At 52.8% G+C, this 20,493-nt stretch overlaps 8 protein-coding genes across 8 annotated transcripts; 5 read left to right on the top strand and 3 right to left on the bottom strand.

Annotated features, from left to right (window-relative positions):
- Window positions 1-989: 989 nt before the first annotated feature.
- Window positions 990-1,847, bottom strand: W97_07698 (uncharacterized protein; the record flags this gene model as incomplete). Its single annotated transcript, XM_007785615.1, has 2 exons — window positions 990-1,175; window positions 1,230-1,847. 2 exons carry the CDS (start codon window positions 1,845-1,847, stop codon window positions 990-992), a joined length of 804 nt encoding a protein of 267 aa, XP_007783805.1.
- Window positions 1,848-2,114: 267 nt separating this feature from the next.
- Window positions 2,115-4,095, top strand: W97_07699 (stress-induced-phosphoprotein 1; the record flags this gene model as incomplete). Its single annotated transcript, XM_007785616.1, has 5 exons — window positions 2,115-2,179; window positions 2,232-2,425; window positions 2,479-3,232; window positions 3,283-3,877; window positions 3,943-4,095. 5 exons carry the CDS (start codon window positions 2,115-2,117, stop codon window positions 4,093-4,095), a joined length of 1,761 nt encoding a protein of 586 aa, XP_007783806.1.
- Window positions 4,096-4,453: 358 nt separating this feature from the next.
- W97_07700 (uncharacterized protein) lies at window positions 4,454-5,653 on the bottom strand (the record flags this gene model as incomplete). The annotated part of the gene is made up of 2 exons (XM_007785617.1): window positions 4,454-5,227; window positions 5,360-5,653. The coding sequence occupies 2 exons, from the start codon at window positions 5,651-5,653 to the stop codon at window positions 4,454-4,456; spliced, it is 1,068 nt and encodes a 355-aa protein (XP_007783807.1).
- A 1,408-nt stretch (window positions 5,654-7,061) lies between these two features.
- Window positions 7,062-7,555, top strand: W97_07701 (uncharacterized protein; the record flags this gene model as incomplete). Its single annotated transcript, XM_007785618.1, has 2 exons — window positions 7,062-7,197; window positions 7,350-7,555. The coding sequence occupies 2 exons, from the start codon at window positions 7,062-7,064 to the stop codon at window positions 7,553-7,555; spliced, it is 342 nt and encodes a 113-aa protein (XP_007783808.1).
- A 2,145-nt stretch (window positions 7,556-9,700) lies between these two features.
- Window positions 9,701-11,996, top strand: W97_07702 (uncharacterized protein; the record flags this gene model as incomplete). Its single annotated transcript, XM_007785619.1, has 2 exons — window positions 9,701-10,155; window positions 10,208-11,996. 2 exons carry the CDS (start codon window positions 9,701-9,703, stop codon window positions 11,994-11,996), a joined length of 2,244 nt encoding a protein of 747 aa, XP_007783809.1.
- An 833-nt stretch (window positions 11,997-12,829) lies between these two features.
- On the top strand, window positions 12,830-14,663 carry W97_07703 (alkaline phosphatase; the record flags this gene model as incomplete). The annotated part of the gene is made up of 2 exons (XM_007785620.1): window positions 12,830-14,012; window positions 14,074-14,663. The coding sequence occupies 2 exons, from the start codon at window positions 12,830-12,832 to the stop codon at window positions 14,661-14,663; spliced, it is 1,773 nt and encodes a 590-aa protein (XP_007783810.1).
- Window positions 14,664-15,575: 912 nt separating this feature from the next.
- Window positions 15,576-17,048, bottom strand: W97_07704 (uncharacterized protein; the record flags this gene model as incomplete). Its single annotated transcript, XM_007785621.1, has 2 exons — window positions 15,576-15,973; window positions 16,175-17,048. The coding sequence occupies 2 exons, from the start codon at window positions 17,046-17,048 to the stop codon at window positions 15,576-15,578; spliced, it is 1,272 nt and encodes a 423-aa protein (XP_007783811.1).
- Window positions 17,049-17,930: 882 nt separating this feature from the next.
- On the top strand, window positions 17,931-20,224 carry W97_07705 (uncharacterized protein; the record flags this gene model as incomplete). The annotated part of the gene is made up of 5 exons (XM_007785622.1): window positions 17,931-18,214; window positions 18,269-18,887; window positions 18,940-19,316; window positions 19,369-19,701; window positions 19,756-20,224. 5 exons carry the CDS (start codon window positions 17,931-17,933, stop codon window positions 20,222-20,224), a joined length of 2,082 nt encoding a protein of 693 aa, XP_007783812.1.
- Between the last annotated feature and the right edge of the window lie 269 nt (window positions 20,225-20,493).

Consider the following 20,493-nt stretch of genomic DNA (forward strand, 5'->3'; position numbering starts at 1 on the left):
GAGAAGTGTCACACATTGCGTCCGCCTTCTCCTTGAGGCCCGAAGCAGCTCTCTATTGCTTGGTTCATTGGGGCAGGGTTTGCAAGGGAAGGCCAACGACCACGCCATCGTCAAAGGGCAATCCAGGGTCCGTGGGCAGAAACTTCGGGAGGCTCGACTTTAGGGTGCCCTGTGCCAGACTTCCGGATTGCTATCACGAGTAAAGCAGATGGCTCAATTCGAGCAATAGTCAAACGCCCTCGCAACAATCTGGCTCTTCTACCCCGTAGCTCCCTTCGCGCCCGATAGATCGCCAGCCATGTCGCCAACGTGGTGCACTGGCCGTCGAAACCCGTCGACGAGGCGGTCAGCTTCAAAGGCCGCTATCTCCACCAACGCCCCACGGGGGATCAGCATCTGTTCTACTGACTGTTGCACACGTGCTGGATGCTTTCACAGAGAAACGCTCATGAAGATATCATCACCACTGAGCGGACACTTGCTGCAGAGCAGCGCTTAAGGAGAGCGTGGAGAGTCAGGACACCGTGGACAAGTCCCTGACCCGCACCCGAGATTAGTCTGACGCCACGCTCAGAGCCACAGCCGGTGGATCATAGTGTGGTCAAATCGCTACACACGTGGATGCCCCTTCTCGTTGCCTAGCTGCTAAGCACTGCCCTGTCAGCTACTATGTGGTGGTATTGATGGCGCCTTTTCAGTCTCGGACGCGGTCGATAAACCCCTATCCGTGACGAAGCTCCCCTGACTCTATCTATCAATTCCAAGCCCATTCCCACGTGGATGCTTTGCAAGACTAGGTAACAAGTACACGTTGCGACAGGTGTTCTAGCCATCCCAATCGGCTTCCAATCACTGTACCGGAGATGCCATTCAGGGCCTACGATCAAGTACAGATCGACACGCTGGAGTTTCGGAAGCGTAGCATATTGGCCTTCTCAAACGATCCCATAGAGCCATAGGTACCCTACGAGCATATCTGTTACAAAACCTCACTCCTCCTTGATCCTGACGATCTCAATGGCCGGCGCGTCCGCAAAAGGGACAGCCACAGGTTTCTCAACCCGCAATCTGACGCTGGCACCGGGCGAAACTGAATTGGAGAATCCGGCCTCTACTTCGGCAGCCACTTTTGTTGCCAGGGATTCCAGCGTTTCGAAATCGGAATCTCCAATGGCCTGGGATCCAGAGTTAGCAGATGCTCGAACGACATCAACATGCGAAGCGGTTACCTTGGTTAGGATTTGCTCAGCCTTAATATACAGATCAGCGGCCGCCATATCAACAAGCTTGTCAATCCATATATTCGCGACCACTGCTTGCTTTAATTGCCTTTCATGGCTGTTGACTCCGATGATAGTGGGAACGCGAACGTTTCTGACATATAGCACGTCTGAGACTTCTCCATTCTTGTGGTTCGTTGATCGACGATAACCTGCCCCTTCTCCCAACATGCTGGCTTTTGGGTAGAATATATCTATCTCGCTAGCCGCAATGATTTCTGGAGAGGCTGCTGACCGGAGACACGCCTCCCTTACGAGCAATGCTAGGTTGAATGTGCCATGCCACATGGCCGATGTCTCCTCTTTCACTGAACTGATGATGTTCTTGCTCAGTTTGCCATAATGCACCGTACTACCGTCGACGACATCTCCCTCCGCAGCCGATTGAAAGGACTGGGCGAGGGAGAGTGACACTGAGATGAGGAGTGGTTGTTCTTTATTTCGACCCCAGACGTCGAGGCCAGCATTGGCGGTAAGACTGATATTGCGCACAGAAACCTTGTCGGCTGGATATGGTGCGCCGCGTTCCCACTCCCGTTGGCTGACCAGACGCTCAGCTTCTTCCATCGCGCTCTTGGATGTGAAGTTTCGATGCCGTGCGCAATAACTATCAAGCCTTGTGTAGAGACGGGATTTTGGTCACGGGAGCTTGAGCCTCTCAGCCCTACAGCGATGACGGAACCAGGCAGAACATAGCTCCGGCGGAAAGCATAGAAGCTTCTAGGAAATGCCAAGCATCAACTTGAAGCTGCGAAGTTGATAATCTTCCAAGCCTGCTTCAAACCTGGACAGCCAGGAATTCTGATTGAACCTGTATTCCAAGCGCATCTTATCATGGCAGACGCACTCAAGGCAGAAGGCAACAAGCTCTTCGCAGAGAAGAAGTTCCAAGAATCAATGTATTTACCCTGGAGCTTTCCAGCTGACATCTCAGGAGCTAACCATCCGCAGTGAGAAGTTTACACAAGCCATCGAGCTTGACCCGTCAAACCATGTCCTCTATTCGAACCGGTCAGGGTCCTATGCTTCCCTAAAAGATTTCGACAAGGCCCTAGAGGACGCGACGAAGGTCACGGAGATCAAGCCTGACTGGCCGAAAGGCTGGACGCGTAAAGCGGCTGCGCTCCATGGTCAGGGTGATCTCGGTAAGTCACCAGGAACTCCGCCAATGCCAGAAGCACACTGACCCGACCTTCAGTCGGCGCGAACGACGCGTACGAGGAAGCCCTCAAGCTCGACCCTAACAACACCCAAGCAAAGTCCGGCCTTGCATCCGTCAAGCGCGCCATCGAGGCCGAAGCACAGGAAGATGGCCTCAGCGGCGATCCAAGCGGTGGGCTCGGCAACCTCTTCAACGACCCTCAGATGATACAGAAGCTCGCCAGCAATCCCAAGACTAGCGGACTCCTGGCGGACGCGGAGTTCATGGGGAAGTTACAACGGCTGAAGCAGAATCCCAATAGCATTGGCACGGAGATGCGGGATCCGAGGTTCCTGCAGGTCATGAGCGTGCTGCTGGGTATAGACATGCAGTTTGGTGGCCCAGGCGGGCCAGGTGGAGACACTCAGGCTGGTGCCGCGTCCTCGAGGGAAGCAGATGAGGATGTGCCAATGCCAGACGCCAGGCCGACGTCACAACCTCAGCAGGCCCGACAACCTGAACCCGAGCCCGAGCCGGAACCAGAAGATGAGGAGGCCGTTGCTAAACGAGAGGCGAAGGAGAAGGCGGAGCAGGAGAAAAAGCTTGGCACCGAGAATTACAAGAAGAGGCAGTTCGACGCGGCTATCGAGCACTACAGCAAGGCATGGGAGCTACATAAAGATATTACCTACTTGACAAATCTCAGCGCAGCCAAGTTCGAGAAGGGCGACTATCAGGGCGCAATCGAGGCGTGTGAGGAAGCCATTCAGGAGGGCAGAGAAGTGATGGCCGACTTCAAAGTCATCGCCAAGTATGTTTGTGAGCTTGAGTTGTAGAAACCTCATGCTAACGCCGCTATAGGGCCTTCGGCCGCATAGGCTCCGCATACGAGAAGCTAGGCGATCTCCCCAAAGCCATCGAAAACTACCAGAAGTCACTCACCGAACACCGCACGCCTGAAATTCTTGCCAAGCTCCGCGCAGCAGAGAAAGCCAAGATCATCGCCGAAAAGAACGCCTACGTCAACCCCGAAGAAGCCGAAAAAGCTCGCGAGCTCGGTAACCAGAGGTTCAAGGAAGCAGACTGGCCAGGCGCAGTCGAAGCGTACACCGAGATGATCAAGCGGGCACCCGACGACCCGCGCGGCTACTCCAATCGCGCGGCCTGCTTCATCAAGTTGCTCTCCTTCCCGAGCGCTGTACAAGATTGTGACGAAGCTATCAAGCGGGACCCGAACTTCATCAGGGCATACCTTCGCAAAGCACAGGCGTACTTTGCAATGCGTGAGTACAACAAGTGCCTGGACGTCTGTCAGGAGGCGAGCGAGCATGACAAGGACGGAAAGAATGCAAGGGAGATCGAGCAGCAGTCACAGAAGGCGCTGGAGGCCCAGTTCAGTGCAAGGGAGGGTGAGACGGAGCAGCAGACGATGGAGCGGATACAGCGGGATCCTGAGGTATGTCATTCTCCCCGAACAGGTAATCAGCTCGAGAATGACTGATATACTAACCTCATCGGTAGATCCTCGCCATTCTGCAAGACCCGGTCATGCAGAGTATTCTACAGCAGGCGAAGGGCGATCCACAGGCACTGCAAGAGCACATGAGGAACAAGGGCGTCGCGATGAAGATCCAGAAGCTTATCGCGGCGGGTGTAATTCGTCTTGGCCGGTAGGAGGCGAGAGAAAAGTTCACGCTAGTCAACTGGATGCGGTGAACCGCTTCAGGACTCTGTAATCATTAACGTCAAATGGTTTCATGCATAGCGATTGTATGTAGCGTTGATTTCTTCGTGCTTACTTGTGGAAAAGGTCAGTCGTCACCTCAGGTGTTGATGCCGTCTCGATCTGCTTTGTTGATCTCTCGACTGCTGTTGGCTCAGTAGATCGCACAGCATATTTTGTGAACAGCCACCGCAGCGTTGCATTACAGCCCTAGCAGCTACACTAAGCAATGGTCGCCGTAGAAATCCGTGGTGTCTCCAGAACAACATAAACAGGAGCATGTCCACTTCCACGATGTAGTGTGAATATCTACTCTAGCTCCACATCATCACCCACGCACTTCTCGCATGCGCACTCAAACTCCCAATTCACCCTCAGCCGCGCTCTCCTCTGATTCGTATTCATAGCCCTCTCATCGCCGCTCAAATACGTGATGCATAGTTGCTCCCCAGCCCTAATGTCCCGTGCCGTGAGAAACTCCCAACACCTCCCCACACGCCGCTTCGTGACGTTCGGCGCGCAGCTGTGGTTGAAGTAGCTGGCGGCGATCCAGATCCCGTAGCCGAGGAACTCGGAGCCGTCGTCTTCAAGCGAGCGGATCCCGAAGCTGTTGTGGTCGTCCCGTAGTGGGATCTCGCGGCATACCTCTGCTGTAACGTGCGGGAGGAAGGAGTCGGGGAGGATGGCGAGAAGCTGTAGGTACGAAATGATGTGGGCTTCGAGCTGGATGGTTGATCGGTACGGTCGAGGGTTCGGCGCCAGTGCTTGTAGTGCCGGCCAGGCACCAGGTTTAGAGGCTCGGAAGAGAATTCCTGATAGGAGAAAGCGGAGGGATTCCGAGTCCGGTGAGACAGTCATTACGGAGTGGACCGCCTTCCTGCTTGCTTTGTTCTGGAAGCCAGCGCGTCTCTCACGGATATAGACCGCTTGATGCTCGGCGTTTATCCATGCCATGTTAATCTCGGATGCGTTTGGGCGAAGTGCGTCGACGTCGGAGATCGGTTCGTCCTCTCTCGGCGTGCCTTTGATCAATTTCTCTACCGCCCTCCATGCGTGAAAGGCTGCTGTATGTGTGCCAAGTGCCTGGCTTTCGGTGTCAGCGCTGTAGAAGCAATAGAAATCAGATATTCGGAGCTGCCCGGTCTGGTAAACCCGACTCTGTGCCCATCTGGGTTCGATGACTAGACTACTCGTGCCTGTCCAAGAGAAACTCACATTGGATAGCAAGGTCTGTTCATATTCCCATGCAGCTTTGCAGTCCTCAGAACAGAAAAAATCCCCGGTGCTCTTCTCCCGCACCTTCCACTCTCTTCCCTCATAGTACCAAAAGCACCATGCGCAAACCTCTCGTCGGAACTCCCGCAAGATCACACTGACACTAACGTCCTCTAGAGCCAGGATGGATGTTCCGGCCGAGACGGCCTGCGTAGCAAAAACGCCTCTGCCAGATGATGGTGTCTCTAGTACGGAAAACAATGGCGAGACGGGAGACCCTGGTGGCTGAGACATGGGATAGTCAGAACCTACACTCAGTTAGCCGCAATCTACAGAAAGGGTAGTCATGATTTATCGGACGCTCACGAGTGCGGTAAGAAAGCGGTTTCCCCGTTGATGACGCAGTCTTGTGGTACGATATTAAGGGATTGACTATCCTAGCGGCGTTGTGGGGTCTCTTGTCCGTCCTACCACAGGACACTCCGCGCTCTGTATGATGCTTGCGAGCAGCAGTTTTGGGCTTAAAGAGGGTTACAGGAGTGAGAGTAGAGTCCCACGCAATGCACTTCTCGGAGCAGTACGTAGCAATCAGAGTGGAAAATTGGCCACAGGGTCCCGCTCAGATAATTGAAGTACGTTGGGAAACTGCGGCATGCTGTGGTTTCATCGTCCTTTGCTCTGTCGTTTTCATCGAGAGAAGGAATTTGGAGTGGTCATCAATAGCAAGATCATATACTATTACCCTCTATAAAGGCAAAGATGCTGGAAAAGAGGTGGCCCAAAAGGGAAATCCGAAGCTTCCGGCTCACCGCCGCGTTCCGAAGAGACATTGTGGCTAGCGGTACGGCAGAATGTGACTACATGTTGATGTAACGACAAAGAGTGAGGTCTTTTAATTGTGATTATAGCCTCGAGCAAAAGGATAAAGGATGGAGGTGAAGAATTTGAGGGGCGGAGCTCAGGATGCTCGCGGTCCTCTCGTTTGACCAATGGAATCGCTCCGTGGCGCCGCCCAGGAGTTTCCTTCCAGCAACACCACCGCTGCATAATGTATGTATATGCTCGCTCCCAACGGCGATAGTTGTCTTCGTTTCTGAGCGCCTGGATGGCGGTAGTTGGTCAATATCTTCAAGAGAGCAATAGCGGAAGCTCTGAGGACAGTTGATGGTTTAGCCCTGCGGAATGGGATTGTCACGCTCTTCCTCAGATCTTTGTGTATCGTGAGCCGGCCGATTAATACACATAGCGAGCTCTCAAGGCATGCTATCCTGTCCGGCAGCTTATGCGCTCAGATGCATCATATTCACCCAATGTCTTTCAAGTGAAGTCAACACAGCTTTAGCTTCTACAACACCCTAACCTAACGAACATGATTTTTGAGCTCTTGTGCCCTCCCCGCTCTGCATGCATCAATTTCCTCAAGGGTCCAGCCTCAGATGCAAACCCCACTTCCACGTCATAATTTCGAGGAGCTCGCCTGGACTGCAATATCTTAACGCAGGAACACCTCTCACGAATTGACTCACCCTCTTCAGACTGTCAACTGTAGCAAGACCAAGTATACCGCCCAACACCCCCAACTAGCCTCAATCTTCGCACAAAAAGCGTTTACACACCATGGCTACGTGAGCTACTCACCCGCCATTCTCCGGACGCAACCTCGCTAACCTCCATCCATAGCGGAGTCACAGGCAGCGACGAGATGATCTCTGGCGCGAAGATTCAGCCGTTGGAGTCTGAGACAAAAGCCGGCGTCCCCCTTGACACATCCTCTCGCGGCTCAGCAGGCACAGATCGGAGCATCGATCAGGCGCGCATCGATCCCCTTGGCGGAGCAGGTGAGCTTCAGTGTTCTAAGTATTGCGCTGGATCCCCTTTCATAGAAGCGGAGTAGGCCGCTGCAGCCGCGAACAATCAAGCCTGCTTTTTAGTACTCATTTAACTGCATTGAAACGAAGCTTAGGCTGACGGGTGTTCGCGATTCGTACAGGGAAGTATCAGAACCCGCTTCCACATGCCGACAGCCAGGGCGTTGTCGGCCGTGACGAGACCATCCAGGGCGCCAAGATCGAGCCGCTCGAGGGCAAGAAAGACGAGGCGCAAGGGAAGGGACCGGGCCTAGACGATGAGAATGTTGATGCATCGAGGATTGATCCGTTGGGGGAGGTGAGGGAGGAAACGAAGCCGCAAGCGTGAGAAAAGACTGGTATACTCAGAGGAATAGTTGAAAAGGGAGAAGGGGAACCACGGATTGGTTGAGCATAGCTGCCTTGCCGTGTAATGCGAGGTCGCTCGTAGGCTCCAAGCTTTGCTACAAGGAAGACAGACATTCGGGATGCTTATGACAATGAGTCCGTTACCTATGTTGCTCGTCGGGCATTGTCGAGATAGCAGACAACCCCATCGGCATAGGCCCATGCTCTATTTCTTTATTGTAATGAGTTAGCCTTTCCCGCGCGTGGTCGTGAGTTACCTGTGAGGACGGATGGATACTAGGACAACAACATCATATCTCAAGAGGCGAGGGGCGCCGGAGTACGGAGTACGGAGTACGGAGTACACCAGACGATTGCGGGAGAAGCTTCGTGCAACATTTCGAAGAGCTGAATGCCCTCTTCCCATAGCTTGGCGTTTCCTCTGGGCAAACGCAAGAGCCGGCTTAGCTAGTGTTTCAAGATGGGTCGGTGATCGACTTGCGAGCCTCAAACGGCCAGATGGACGTCTTTCTGGCGATTGGATCTTGCCACTCCTAGTACTGGCTGGCCTCTTGCTTTCAGTGTCTCAATCTCGTCGTCAACTTCAGCTTGTAAACTCTTCACTTCCCGTCGTCAATTGGACCCGTGAAAACAACCGCACAACTACTGCACGGACAAGGTGCAAAGGCATCCGTCCCATGGGCTTCAACTCTAGATGACGTCTTCACTTAGCATGGCTTAACCCAATGAGGGAGGCGCCGTAGCGTCAAAGATATTTATTCAGCGGCGTTGTTTCTCCCCACACAGCCGGCAGCCAGCCGAATGCTGCCACCGGGGTTCACTAAAACTTGCATGCATGAGGCTCCACGATTGGTGTCGAGGCAACGGTCGCGGCAAACCATCGACGATGGTGTAGTCGATCAGGGCGACGGGAAAAGGGATAGCAACTTTTGACAGAAACGCAGTGAAAGCACGCTGAGAAGAGAAGGCATTCTACGCCGGCCAACCACGGCGAATCGACTCGAAAATAGGGAAAGGGGAGCTTCTCTCCAGCCCAGTTGCAACGGCCTTCCCCACGCAATCTGGAATGGGTGGATGGCCCGGCGCGGTGGTTGGGATTGAGCGCCGCGGCGGCGCCACGCAGCGAAAAGTCGACAAGGATTACGCGGACGACATGCCAACCGCTCAGCCAAAAAAGCACGGGACATGCAAAGCATCGATTTTCTTTCCTCTTGATGCCTCGGTCTAGCTCATCCCGGCAGTATGGCATTGTTTGAGCAATGTGGGAAGCGGTTGTCGAGTGCGCGTGGCTCTCGAAGACAGACAGAGAATGAGAGGCGAGGATCTCTCCACAGCTGGCTCGGTTTATTCCATCTGATATGTAATGTTATGTGACACCCCTCTCTCACAGCCAAGCGGTGGATGGGTGGTAAATGGGCGCGCGCACGGGGGTCGATGCTGCGCACATGGAAGCTCGATCACCCTGCAGACGCGCATTCACGAATGCGTCTGTCTGACTGAGCTTTGCCCGGGGCATTCCCATGGGCGGCGCAATCATGACGGGGTTACAAGAGCGACGTCCGTGGAGCTGTCAGTCTGTCAAGCTCAAGAGCGGTAGAGCGCCAGCATCAGCCCCTGGCAGCGACAAGGGCATGGGATAAGATGCGCATTCCCATTCGCCGCCGCGGCACCCTGCAGCCGCAGAGATCATTGTGCTCTGAAAGGGTTTGATGGATGTTCGATGTTCGTTGACAGCAACGACGTGTCGCGGACTCGGGGGCGGAGGCGGCGCACTGCAAAAAGAGTGATAAGCTTCACACGCCTCCCCCCCTACCTACTAGGTCTCAACTGCTGCGAGTAGCGTGTTGGAGCTCGCTGCTCCCGGGCCAATTGCACCATCTGTTTCTTCCACAGATCGCCCAGCAGTCCGATTCGCGCCTTCGCCGCTATCGGAAAGAAATCGTCGGTTCCCTTGGCTCACCACTGCGGTTGTGGTTCGGCTTTTGATGTGCATCCCAGAGCACCAGCACCTGCACCTGCACCTGCACCTGCACCTGCCGCCACTAAAACATCCCTCCACCTTCTCTGCTTTTTTGGTACGACGTACCCACGCTCGTTTTTATTCCCCGCAAAACTGTCGCTCCCCATGAGATTCCGCACCGCCTCCGTTACTGGGAGGCCAGACAACGATCCCAACTTCCCTAATGCTTTTACCACCCAGTGCGATGGTGAGAAGCGAGCACCTCCTGTCAGGCCCAGCATGACGACCCGATTATCTTCGCGCTTCGCGGAACTCAACCCGCTGAAACTCCTCCCCGTTGGAGAGAAAGGCAGCTACGAGCGGTTACCGGGCTACGACAGCGCCAATGGCTCGCCCTTTGGCACTCCCATACTCAAGAAGTACAGATGGCGGTCGCCGAGTCCAGGATCGGATCGCTTTACGTTCCCGCGGTTATCGCTGTCGCGCATCATCATCCTTACGATAACAGCGATCCTGGCCACAGGACTATTAGTGACGGGCGGCTACCGAAGACATGTGGCACACGAGGCAAACAACAAGCCTGCGGAGAGAGAGCTTTTCTTCTGGGAGCATTTTCCTCGGTACTGTGGCACACATGTACCTTCTCCCAGCCTTGAAACTGACTGTTTCTAGGATCAATGGCTTCTTCAACGGCGTTCGTTTACTAGTGCCGTACAGCGAGTACGTGCCAGAGCAGAAGTCCATCAATGAGTTCCTCGAAAAGAAGATGGGCAAGAAGATGCCAAAAGTCGCCACTCAGCCCACCCTCGACCCCGTACCCTTCAATCCGTATCCCGACTTCGACTCGTACGATTACCTACGGGAGCATCATCCGGTGAAGAAGTGCTTCCTTGACGAGGCCGAGACTCTCGCCGTGCCGGACATCTACGTCTATCCAGGACTGCCGCAGAACATGACAGACCCGTTTTTCGGCTCATACGGGCAGCTGGGGATCAGCGACAGCGTCTGCTACGACAGGTTTGGCAGACTTGGGCCCTATGGCTACGGTTCCGACATCACTCAGGGGGGCTTGGGAATAGGAGACAACACGGAGAAGGAAGGCTCCGACAAGATCTGGAGTATGGCAAGGAAGATCGACTACCGCAAGGTGGACTGGGGGAAGGTGCAGCGCACATGCTACGAAAAGAACCAGAAGCGCTTCTCCCAGAGTGGTGGCAAGAAGGCTGTCAAGCGCTCAGCATACGTTTTGCGGACTTACCAAGGCTTCGAGTATACGCCGCATCAAATGGCGACAATCCGAGCGATGATCAACGAGCTAAGCCTTAAATCCGGAGGCGAGTACGATGTTCATCTCCTGGTTCAAATCAGAGATAACGGTATTCCAATCTGGGCCTCCGATGATCTCTATAACAAAACCTTGCGAGACAATGTTCCTGAGGAGTTTTGGGCCATGGCCACTTTGTGGTCGGAGCAGCAGATGAGGATGTATTACCCAGAGCCCTTTCCTGACAACGTGATCAATCATTCTGGCCATCCAATCCACTCAGTCTACCGTACCGGCCATTTCGCCCTCCAGTGGTTCGCGCAAGAGCACCCAGAGTACGACTTTTACTGGAACTGGGAAATGGATATCAGGTATACAGGCCATTACTATGAGTTTCACAACCGGATTGGAGAGTGGGCGAAACAGCAGCCGCGAAAGGGCATCTGGGAACGTAGCTCTCGCTTCTACATGCCGGATCTCCATGGCACGTGGGACAACTTCACTGAGATGGTCGAGGAGCAGACTGTCATGAACGGCGAGAAGCCTGTGTGGGGTCCGCCGGAGTTTGAGAACAGCGGCACGATTGCGAGCCCATTATCCTCCAAGCCACCAACCACATACATCAAAGACAACTACAGCTGGGGTGTTGGCGAAGACGCTGACTTTATCGTCTTCAATCCCATCTTCGATCCGAGCAAGACGAACTGGGTCTTCCGAGAAGACATCAGTGGCTATGACCGACAGTACCCTGTACCTCCGCGCCGTGCAGCCATCATAACCGTTGCTCGGCTGAGCAAGAAGCTCCTCGATCTGATGCACGAAGAAACCTATAGACTCAAACATACCGCATTCCCCGAGATGTGGCCGCCAACCTGCGCGTACCACCACGGCCTCAAAGCCGCCTACGCCCCGCACCCTGTCTACTTTGACCGCAACTGGCCGCTCGAGTATATGGACCAGATCTTCAACCATCCGAAGAAAGACTATGAAAGCGTGTTCGGCTGGGGCGAGCACAACTTCATGGGCAGCTCCTACTACTACAACTCTGGCTTTTCGGGCGCGCTTTGGAGGAGATGGCTCGGTGAATCCGAGAACAAAGAAGGCGGCAGAGCGGAAGAAATAGCAGGCTCAGGCAGGATGTGTCTGAGAAGTACACTGCTACACCCCATCAAGTTCGAGAACGGGCCAACGGAGTGAACTGTCTCCTCCAAGATCATCGACTACACACCACTACGCGCACCACAGCGCCTCATCTTCCTCCTCACATCGCCGAACTGTACTTCCCTATCCTACTTGCTCTCAGCTACTGATAGTTCTGCACCTACGCCGCGTAGACCCGTTCCTTATTCCAGCGCTCTTATCAGTCATCGGACGGCGTTTTTCCCCCGGCAACGGAGTCATTGGGGCTGGAGCGGGATGCTCTGTGACCTTCACTGTTGGGTTTCCTGGATGGATGGTTGGGTTTTGCATAGCTTTTGGAGCATCCGCGTTGGTACTTTGTTGAGTCTTTAGAGATGCATGATGGCGAGGGACAAGTATAGTACATGACAGCAGTGCGGTTCCGTCTGGATAATGGACTTGTTGATAGGGAAGCTGTACATACTCTGGTGCCAACATACAGGAGCGACCGAAGATGGCGATGAGGAAGTATTAATCATGTATTCTGCATAGCGTGCAGTCATATCTGCCATCACCTGCCTGATGCGTGACTGTGCTGGTGGCTTCTATAACCTTTTCGTAGTCATTTGACACCGAATGTTCCTAGGCAGTACGTCTATTGTATCCTGAGAAAATTGGAGCATGGAGAGTCACGTGAGAGCGCACACCACCTGGGCAAGGGCAGCTTGTGACAGCTGCGTATGATGGGCCACCAGCCAATCAGCCCGCCACGAACTGCAGCCACCAACGTCCCAGCAGACCAACTTCGACAGCCACACAACCACACCAACACACCCAACATCTACTCGATCGCACGCACTGTCTGATTCTTGGAGGGAGAGGACAACCACAACCTCGCGCACTTGCCTGCTATGGCACGCTCGGAGCGCCCACTCCTATCCGGCCGGCCCTCGTCTGAGAACGAACGCGACCTCGCCGAAGAAGACGCTCTTCTAACCGGCGAACGACAAGCACGCATGGAGCCCTCCCCCTCGAGATGGAAACGATGGCGGGAGGTCGGCCTCCTCGTCTGGGCCGTCATCGCTACTGCCGCCGTAATCATCGTCGCGGTAATATACCAGTACAAAACCACGAGGTACTCCTCCGGGCCCGCGCCTAATGGGAAGAGGAATCTCATATTCATGGTATCCGACGGCATGGGTCCGACCAGCCTGAGCCTGACGCGCAGCTTCCGTCAGTACCGGGACGGCCTGGCCTACGGTGAGACGCTGGTTCTCGACGGCCACCTGATCGGGCAGTCGCGGACGCGCTCGACATCGTCGCTGGTTACGGACTCGGCGGCCGGCGCTACGGCATTCGGCTGCGGGTTGAAGAGCTACAACGGGGCCATCGCTGTGCTGCCGGACCACTCGCCGTGCGGGACGGTGCTGGAGGCTGCGAAGAAGGCCGGATACATGACTGGGCTGGTGGTGACGACGAGGATCACGGACGCGACGCCTGCGTGCTTTGCGGCCCATGTCAACATGAGGAGTGAGGAGGACCGGATCGCGGAGCAGCTGGTGGGAGACTATCCGCTGGGGAGAGTCGTGGACCTGGTTCTGGGGGGGGGAAGATGTCACTTTTTGCCGAACTCGACGGAGGGGAGCTGTCGCGCGGACGACAAGGACATTCTGGACATGGCGAATGAGAAGGGGTTTACGTATATCAATGACAAGGCGGGTTTCGATGCGCTGAAGCTTGGAAGCGCAGTCAAGTTGCCCTTACTCGGCTTGCTTGCGGATACGGATATCCCGTACGAAATCGATAGGAGGTTCGAGAGCGACAAATATCCGTCGCTGCAAGAGATGGCAGAGACGGCGATGAACGCCCTAAGCGCAGCGACTAAAGACAGCGACAAGGGATTCTTCCTCATGATCGAGGGAAGCCGTATCGACCACGCTGGCCACGCGAACGATCCCGCTGCTCAAGTTCACGAAGTACTGGCGTACGACAAGGCGTTTGCCAGCGTCCTCGATTTCCTGGCAAAAGACACAGTACAAGGCGTGATGGTTAGCACGAGCGACCACGAGACGGGTGGCCTGGCAACGGCTCGGCGTACGTATCTTCTTATTGTCATCGTATTATATGTAAGACCACTGGCTGACTTGTCATGCAGAACTCCACGCCACCTATCCAGACTATCTCTGGTATCCCGGCGTCCTAGCGAACGCATCCCACTCCGCCGAGCGTCTCGCTTTCGAATACTTTCAGCACCAACTCAGCGCACCCGCCACCGACGACCTAGAAGCGTACCTCAAAGACCTCGTCTCGGAAGGCCTCGGCATCCACGACTACAGCGACGAAGAGATCCAAAGCCTCGTGGACACACCCGAACTCGCACCATACGCTTTTGCTGACATGGTATCCAAGCGCTCACAGACTGGCTGGTCCACTCATGGGCACTCGGCTGCTGATGTCAATATCTTCGCTTCCAATCCGAAAGACACTGCGCCGCTGGTGGGTAACCATGAGAACACAGAGGTTGGCGTGTTTCTGAGAAACTACCTCGACGTGGATGTCGAGGCTATCACCAAGGAGTTGAAGGAGAAGGGCACCTCATTTGATACCACGGATGCGGAAGGTAGGGCCGTAAGCTGGATGGGGCCGGTATCAGAGGAAGGCGAGAGGCTGGATGGGCAGGATCATCTGGATCATTATCAGGGCGATTTCAGGAAACACAAGAGGTGCGAGATCTGTGCCACGTAGGCGCTCACGAGTAATACTCGAGGCTTTAGAGGGTTAGGGTGGCGTTGGTAGGGCGTTGCAGCATTTCTAGACTTCCTGGATTATGGTCGGTCGTGAACGGGACTGCTTGAGTGTCTGTAACTCTGATACAGTATCATCTTGTGCGAGAGTGTTTCGCGAGTTTCCTTTGCCTTTCGTATAAGTCGGATCGGATTACGCGAGCTTAATATCCTCAACGTAGGGATTTGTTGCTTCCTATGCTTCATCGTGCATCTGGCCAACAGCCACCCGCTCGTAACACAGACCTTTCCGCTCAATTAGCATGAAATTATATGTACGCCACTTCCCATCAGAACTATTATAAGTCCAACTACGGTGGTCGTCTTGTGCTTTGGGATCATCGAAATGACCAAGTCTCGTGAAATTAATAATGGGCGGCCACTTTGATACTGATATGAGCATCATTCTGAGAGAAGCTCACGCATGCTGGTTGAGCTGATCAGAGTTAATGCCATAGAGGAGACCGCATACACGCATGCCGCTTAGTAGCGGAATCCCCGTCTGTGTACTCGTAGCTCGTTTATCTGCAAAGATCGCCCCTTCTTCATAAAATTTCGATGAGCTGGGATCTCTCCACCATGGGGGCATCTAACGCGTTTGGAGTTTATATGCGCTGACGGTCGCCGCCGTGAGCGAAAGAACGTATCCAAGACTGAGCGTTGATTGTTTATCTGAAGAGGGGAGAGTCTCTAATTCGACGAATGCAGTGGTTCTCTCTCTGTCATGCTTATCATCTTTCTCGATTGCCGATCGCTTCAAGGGACGGAAAGTGGGCACTAGGGCGTCGTGGAGCTCAATCTCAGCTCTGCCAATGTAAGAACGGAGGCTCTGAGGAGCTTTGTCAAACACAACGTTGAAATTGACACCTCCAACTCAGCCACACCATGACCAGCTGGGGAAGTGTCTGTTGGGCCCAGGGGGCGCATGAGGGCGGCGTTCAACGACATCTGCTGGCACCCACATCAAAGCGTAGTCGAACAGAGCCTCTGGCAGACCGTGAGGGAAACTCCAACCGAAGCATTCCTCCAGCGCGCTTAGGATCCCGGAGAATGCGTTCATCACATCGTACGAGTACGACAATCTCTTCCAGGAGTACTCGTGGATGATTTCAACGTAGAAGGCAAAGGCTTGATTCCATTCCTTCTTTCGGATGTTCTCTACCCATCCCGGAGCGCGGGCCAAGAGACTCAGTCCCGAGTCGAGATCGTTAGAGTTCAAAGTGAGTCTCGAAAGAATCCCTGTCTCTAGGGGCGGCTCCTTGCACCACAGCTCTGTCCGGCATTGAAAGTAAATTTGCTAGTCAAGAAAATATAGAGATCTTCTTGACAGATGCCATTCCTGAAATGTCCAGCCTCGCGAGACATACAGCGAACGACTAATGGCCTCCAGTACCAGGTCAGGTCTGAGCGGCCGATTAAAATGGCATTGATCGGATTTCCAGCTTCGCGGCCATCGAGTGCCTGATACAACACCTGGAAGACTGGAATTGGCGTTGCGAGCAGCAACTGTAGCGATTGTGAGAACGGCACCGCTGTAGATGGCGGCCATATTCGCGATTTGATGATGTTTTACCGACACATCATCTTGCAGGATGCATAAGGAATCAACCCAGAGATAAGTCTCTCCAAGTGAATACATTGCTTCCATAGCATCTTTGATGACCTTAGGTATAGCCCGGCTGTGATGTTGAAGGGCCTGGTGCACCGTGAGACTCTCAAAGTTCGATGTTGTGGCTTGGAGCTGGGAGACGGAGCCCCAGACGTAACTGGGAGCAAAATATCTGGAGGCAGTAGTGGATCTTACGAGACATTTACGCCTCACGTCGATGAGAATAATGTCAACTTCATTGGTGCATAGGGAGTCCAATTCTCGGCGACTGCACTTGGCTCCATGGTGCTGCTCACAATACTGTATCCACAGATTGACGTGATCGTAATTGATTGTGTCGGCTGAGGCAGCCACAGTACGGGCGTATTCCTCCGTGTATGGACCTTGTCGTGGAAGAGCTCCAGTAGACGCGCTATGATGAACTTGATTGTGCTGACCGTTTGGTGGAGCAAGAAGTCCCTGGATAGGCCGGGCTGGGACTTCGTCGGAGATACCAGTCGGTGGGTTGATGAGATCAGTGGCGGAATGGCTCTCTAGAAGCTGAGCCTTTCCAGCTTCAGTCTCTGGCGGAGGCTCGGACAGCTGTGTTTGAGGCTCCTCGAATTCAATGTGAGCTTGCTCTAACTGCGCACGAAGGTCTCCAGGATCGTTGCGAGGGTCTGAGCTGCTAAGCGATCCCTCGCTGGCGTCTGATTTCCGGCGACGGCGCTCGTCGCGTAGTCTTCTCCAAAAAGGCATTAAGGCGGGAAGAGATGGATATAAGATTGACTGATAGTTTTGATTGCAAGTGCAGCGTAGTGTAATGAGGTTACTATGAAATAGAGATTCTAATCAGGAATAAAGAGAATAGAGCTAAGATATCGTTAATAGAATAAGAATTAATATTATAGAACAAGATTAGATTAAGTTATAACGAATACGAGATTTCTATCGAAGTTAAGTATACTATTCTAATTGATAAAGATAGTGATATCTATAGACTAGAGCTTTAAGTTAGTATTTTTATACTCTAGCTTAATATACTTAGTTTCTAATTATCTTAATTAAACTAGGTATTATTTAGTATTTTATTAGTGTTTAGTCTCTTCCATAACTCTTAGTACTAATTACTTACTTAGTAGCACTCTATGCTTTTATTTGTAATAGAAATACTCTTCGCGAATTGTCTTTAAGCTTTTATTTCCAAGGCTAGCCTTTACACGATTCGAAGTGCCTTGCTAGAATTTGCAATAGAAAGAGATAAATCTTGTACTATCTGCTAAGTTTATAACTCTCGCTATTGCATTGTCATCCGATTAGCAGCTGTTTATAGAAAGCATTTCACATCAAAGTTTCTGCAACGAGAGTGCATTTATACTATAATCTTGCATCAGTTAATACAACTAGACTTGGTAGAGCCTCTAGCGATTTGTAGTCCAGCGGCTTTCAGTAGAATTGCGGTCAATTTGCGGGGAGTCACTAACAGATTAATGCCAAGAAAGGTCTAGCAGCATGCTGAGTAAGATTTGGCAGTCGTACCCCAGAATTGGGCGTTTCTAGGTGTGGACGTTAGGCCAGCTATTCTTGTCTTCACCTTCACGATTCAGTGCATAGGAGACCTGTCGTGTCGTTGTATTCGACATGGAGTCTAGCGCGGCAGCGGAGTACTCAACCTCTACAGCAAGCGATCAAGCTCATAACGTTCCCTCCGACGGACATTCTACACACAACCTCAAGAAAAGGAAGCTGTCACCCATATCACGTTCATTATCTCTACGAGCATCGTTTCCGCGCAAGCGGTCTTCTACTGCTTGTCAGATCTGCCGCACACGAAAGACCAAATGCGATAATGGGCGACCAAGTTGCTCAAAGTGTAGTGAGTTGGGCTCGCACTGTGTTTACCAGGATCAATCAAACCCCGCAGCGTACGTGATTTCTTCTGACACGCATCCGAAGCTGGTTGTTTAACGGATCTAAAGGTTTGATCCCGCTAGCTTAGCAATACTCGATCGCCTCGACTACTTGGTTGATCTTGTTGAGTTGAATAACTCTGCTCGCTTAGCAGAGCGAACTGAGAACGAATTGCCAACTCACACTACTGAACGGAGAGGCTCTGCATCTTTCTTACCGGACCCTGATGAAGAGCCGCAAAACACATCGATCTCCATCACTGTCGCTGGTGCGGCTCGCGCCACTACGCCGAGTGATGTCGCCCACGACAAGGACTCGGACGTTCTGCTCCAAATGTACTTCGGCTCCTGCGAGGACATTCTCGAATGGCCAATCTTCGAGGCAAAGCATGACCGCCGTAGGATCGAGGCGCTGATCTTCGATCCTACGCTGATTTGTGACAGTTCCAGCGATTTTCTCATTGCTCCCAGAGTTACAGACGACTCTTTACGAGAGAAGTATGAGGACCCACGTCACAATTCAAGCATCGGTCAAGGAGTACGCGAAGAAGATGTCTTGCGCCTCGTCGAGGTCTTCCTTTTGAATGTCCACACAAAGAACCCGATACTCGATCCGAAGTATTTGAGGAAGATGGCAAAATCGGTGGTTGAGGATGGCTTTGGTTGGAATGCACCGAGTTGCCTAGTGGTTCGTACAATATTCTTTCAATCTTTGACACCACGGCTGAGACATACCCCAGCTGATGGCGTGTGCTCTTGCGACCATCTCCTCGCCATTCGCTCGCCGACCGATGTTTCTTGCAGGCGGAGGGCTTGAGGACGCCGGGGACAGTCTATCTGACACACCAGAATATTATACGGCGGAATCCTACTACACTGCTTCACGCAAGCGGATCGGTCTTTTAACGAATACACTGCTTGCAACAGAGTGTCATTTTCTGGCAGGGGTCTACGAGATGTATTCCCTGCGGCCTCTTCAAGCTTCAATCTCCTTCAATAGGGCTTGCGTAGCTTTCCAGACTCTGACGTGGATGAGATCAGAGTATTACCTTAACGAGCGTCGATTGGCCAAGGCTCGTGCAAGTAGGCTGTACTGGTCCTGTTTGAAATCTGAACAGTAAGTAACAATCCTTCAGTGGTATGCCGTTGCTGCTCACTCAGTTTTCTAGCGAGATATCGGTAGAGCTTCGATTTCCTTCTTCAGGCCTTACTAGGGTCAACTACACCCAGTCTTTCCCTACACCACCGATAGCGACATCCACCGAGCAATTGTATCAGACGCCTCCTGGCACAGAAATTGGTTCTACTCCTACACAGTCGCCTGACTTGCAACCAGAAGTTGAGAAAGCATGGTATTACTACTTGGCAGATATTGCAGCCCGTCGCATATTACAACGAGTGATCGATTCATTCTATGACAAAAATGAGGTCGCATGGCTCGATGCATCACTTCCAAACATCATTCATACGGCCGAAGAGCTGGATCGACAGCTAACTCAATGGTGAAATAACTGGCTAGCACCGAATGGGTATACCTCGTGCTAACTCTTCGCCAGGTACCGCACTCTTCCCAGTGTGATATCCTTCGACCATGATATTGCTGCTGAGGGCGAACTTGCATACCACTTACAGGCTCGCGCATTTGAGATTCGAGAACGCATATACCGGCCTTTCTTGTTTCTCATGATTCATCAAGAACTTGCGGGATCTACACTCACTGCTCTTCGTCCTTTTGTGCAGGAGCACACTGTTACCTGCTTGAGATTGATACGACAGTGGAATATCAGACATCGACATCACGGAACTTGGCTGATGATTAGGCAAAGTTTCGCTTCAGCTCTGCTTCTTGTGGCTGCGCGAAAGGCTGGTCTTAGTGAGGTGTCAGAGGAGCAATGCGAGGAGGCTGTGCAGACGTCATTGTCGACACTGCGCTATTGGGAGAAAGAAGCGCCAGACCTTAGGGCTTCACGGCTGATCTTGGAAGATATCGTTCAAGCACTGGACATGCCTATACTGACAGGGTAGTCATCGTTACTTTGATCACAATTCATGTGGTAGGCACATTTGCCTGGCATCGAAACACAAAACCTCTCGGTGATGCTTCTAGTCAGATTTCATTCAGATCTCCTCCCATCCGGATCGGGGCGCCAATCTAATCATCTTACGCTTCATTCCAGACTTTCGGACCGGCCTTGCGTCTTGGCTTATGCAGCTTACTCGTGTTAAGCGCGTGGAGTAAAGCTCTAGGATCCCTTGAGTGAATATAAATTTATGAAAGCATTGGCCAACGCACT

The sequence above is a fragment of the Coniosporium apollinis genome, assembly GCF_000281105.1.
Source record: "Coniosporium apollinis CBS 100218 chromosome Unknown supercont1.44, whole genome shotgun sequence".
In the NCBI taxonomy this organism is placed as follows: Eukaryota; Fungi; Ascomycota; class Dothideomycetes; genus Coniosporium; species Coniosporium apollinis.